Source organism: Arachis ipaensis, chromosome B01, assembly GCF_000816755.2.
Source record: "Arachis ipaensis cultivar K30076 chromosome B01, Araip1.1, whole genome shotgun sequence".
Classification (NCBI taxonomy): Eukaryota; Viridiplantae; Streptophyta; class Magnoliopsida; order Fabales; family Fabaceae; genus Arachis; species Arachis ipaensis.
Genome location: NC_029785.2, coordinates 909,661 through 912,039, shown reverse-complemented (window position 1 = coordinate 912,039; position 2,379 = coordinate 909,661). Strand labels below are relative to the sequence as shown.

Here is a 2,379-nt window from a genome sequence, read left to right as displayed (position 1 = left end):
TTAGCTCAAATTATACTTATTTAGGGGAGTAAAAAATTAACTAATGGAAGTTCAATAAATAAAAGAAAAAAAAAACTTATGCAATATAAATTTAATTTATTCGAAGAAATGGTACATATATAACATTTTCCAATAAGATACCAGTAAATACTAAACATTACATATTAATTATAACAAACAAGACAAATTAAACATCCAACCATGTAATACAAATACTCTCAGGCTTAGCAATAATACCCTCTCTAGTTGATATAGTGTCATATATATATGACATTATACGCCACTTATTATTGATCTCTATAGTCTTTTAAATACTGCATATATAATCATATATAATATTAATAATTACTCTCTCAGGATGATAATTACTTTTAAGGAAGAGTGTATCCTGCAAATAAAAAGGAGAATATGTTAGTTAATTATTTTAATTATTTTCCAAAGCAATATGAGTATTCAGAAAATATATAATTATTAGCATCTATCCCATATATTATTTCATGCCAGTGTCAGACAGTTAATAAGTATATTACTTTTTTTTTAATTTTTAAATCAACTTGTAAAATTTGCACACATATAATTAGGGTGAGCACGGATAGTGGGTACCTGATTACCTGTTCGAATTTGAACCAAACCAATTGGTTCGAGTATCGGTTTTGGGGGTGCGGAACTCGAACTAACCCGCGAACTAGATCATATAATAATTAAATAAAAAAATAAAAAAATATATATGGCTTTTTCCATTAGACAATGATTATTCATTATTAATATGTTTGAATTTAAATGAGTTTAGTTTTTAATGTATTTGGTGTTTAACATGTTTGGATTATCTTTATTGATGTTACATGTTTATTGTACTTGTTGAATTTTTAAGATAAAAATTTGTTTTTTTTTTATGAATTTCAAAGTCATCGGGTACCCAATTATCCGAACCGAACCAATCCATTCTTAATCGGTTTGGTTTGGTTCAGGTATATGTACAAAAAAATGCAAATCCAAACCAAATCGAACCAATTATATTTTGATCATTTTAGTTCTAATTTTTCCATAAATCCGAACCAAATCGACCCATCTACCCCTACATATAATGTTTGTGTAGAATAATGAAAATCCAACACATTCAACAAATCAAAATTTCTGCTACTACAGTAATTTACAAGTGGAACAAATCAATACTTTATGTAAAAAGCTATATCATAATATTAATATCAATCATATATTTAATCATTAATCTGCTGAAATATGTAATTAAATAATAGGTAATAGTATCTTGCTTTCATGCATGCTTTCTTATTAATTAAGCATTAATAGGTAACAGAGTTTTTGTTTCATACAACATCCTATATAACAACTAAAAATGTATGACTATTATTTAAACTACCAAATAAGATGTTTAAGATTTATTTCATAATTATGATCCAGCATACAAATTGTTAGGAATATTCATACACTATTTTTTCTTAAAATTTTGTAAATTTATTGGAATTCCTTTTTATATTATCAAATTAACATTAATCTCACCTCAGTCTTTTTTATAAGAGTTTATAACTTTATATTATCTATACAATAATAATGTTCAGTATTATATTTTATGAAATATAATTACAAAAAAGGTAACAAATATGTTATTATAAAAAACAGCAATACTATATAGCCGGTAAATATTATCATTTTTTGTTAGTTCTTAATTAGCAATAATTTACACCTATATTTATAGGAATTTTAATTTACACAAAAAAGCATATAATTTGCATCTATATTTATCAGAACTTACACATAAATCAATACAGCTTGCACTCACATTTTTCAGAATTTGCACATATGAATTAATAAAATTGATTTGTTATAGACAATTTAATATGGGTAAAATATATTTTTTGTCCTTAGAGTTTGACAAAAATTTTAAAAATATCCCTAAATTTTATTTTGTTTTAATTTTGTCCCAAAAGTTTTCGATTTGCATCAAATATACCCCTGACGGCTAATTTTTTAAAAAATTTAAAATTGATTCAACAACAATTTCATAAGAACAACCCCTCAACACAAGTAAATCAAGCACAATTTTCATATATTTTTTAGCCCCCGAGGGTATATTTAATGCAAATCGAAAACTTTTGGGACAAAATTAAAACAAAATAAAACTTATAGATATTTTTAAAACTTTTGCCAAACTTCGAAGACAAAAGATATATTTTACCCATTTAGTATTTATACTAATCAAATGATGATGATAAAAAATATTAAAAATTACTGACTCCGAAAAGTTTCTCATATCAAAATTTCTAAAAAAGTCAATATATTTTCAAAAATAAAATTAAAAAAATTCATTGAATTTCATTAATAAATTTCATCAAATTAAAAAAAAAAAAAAAACTTACTTCA

The 2,379-nt window shown here is 24.0% G+C and overlaps 1 protein-coding gene across 1 annotated transcript in view; it reads right to left on the bottom strand.

The window, feature by feature from the left end:
* Positions 77–2,379, bottom strand: part of LOC107627256 — a 2,856-nt gene continuing 553 nt past the window's right edge. The window contains exon 2 of the mRNA XM_016330135.2: positions 77–388. Coding sequence (XP_016185621.1) covers positions 372–388 — 17 coding nt within the window. The 3' untranslated portion in view covers positions 77–371. The remainder of the gene's footprint in view (positions 389–2,379) is intronic.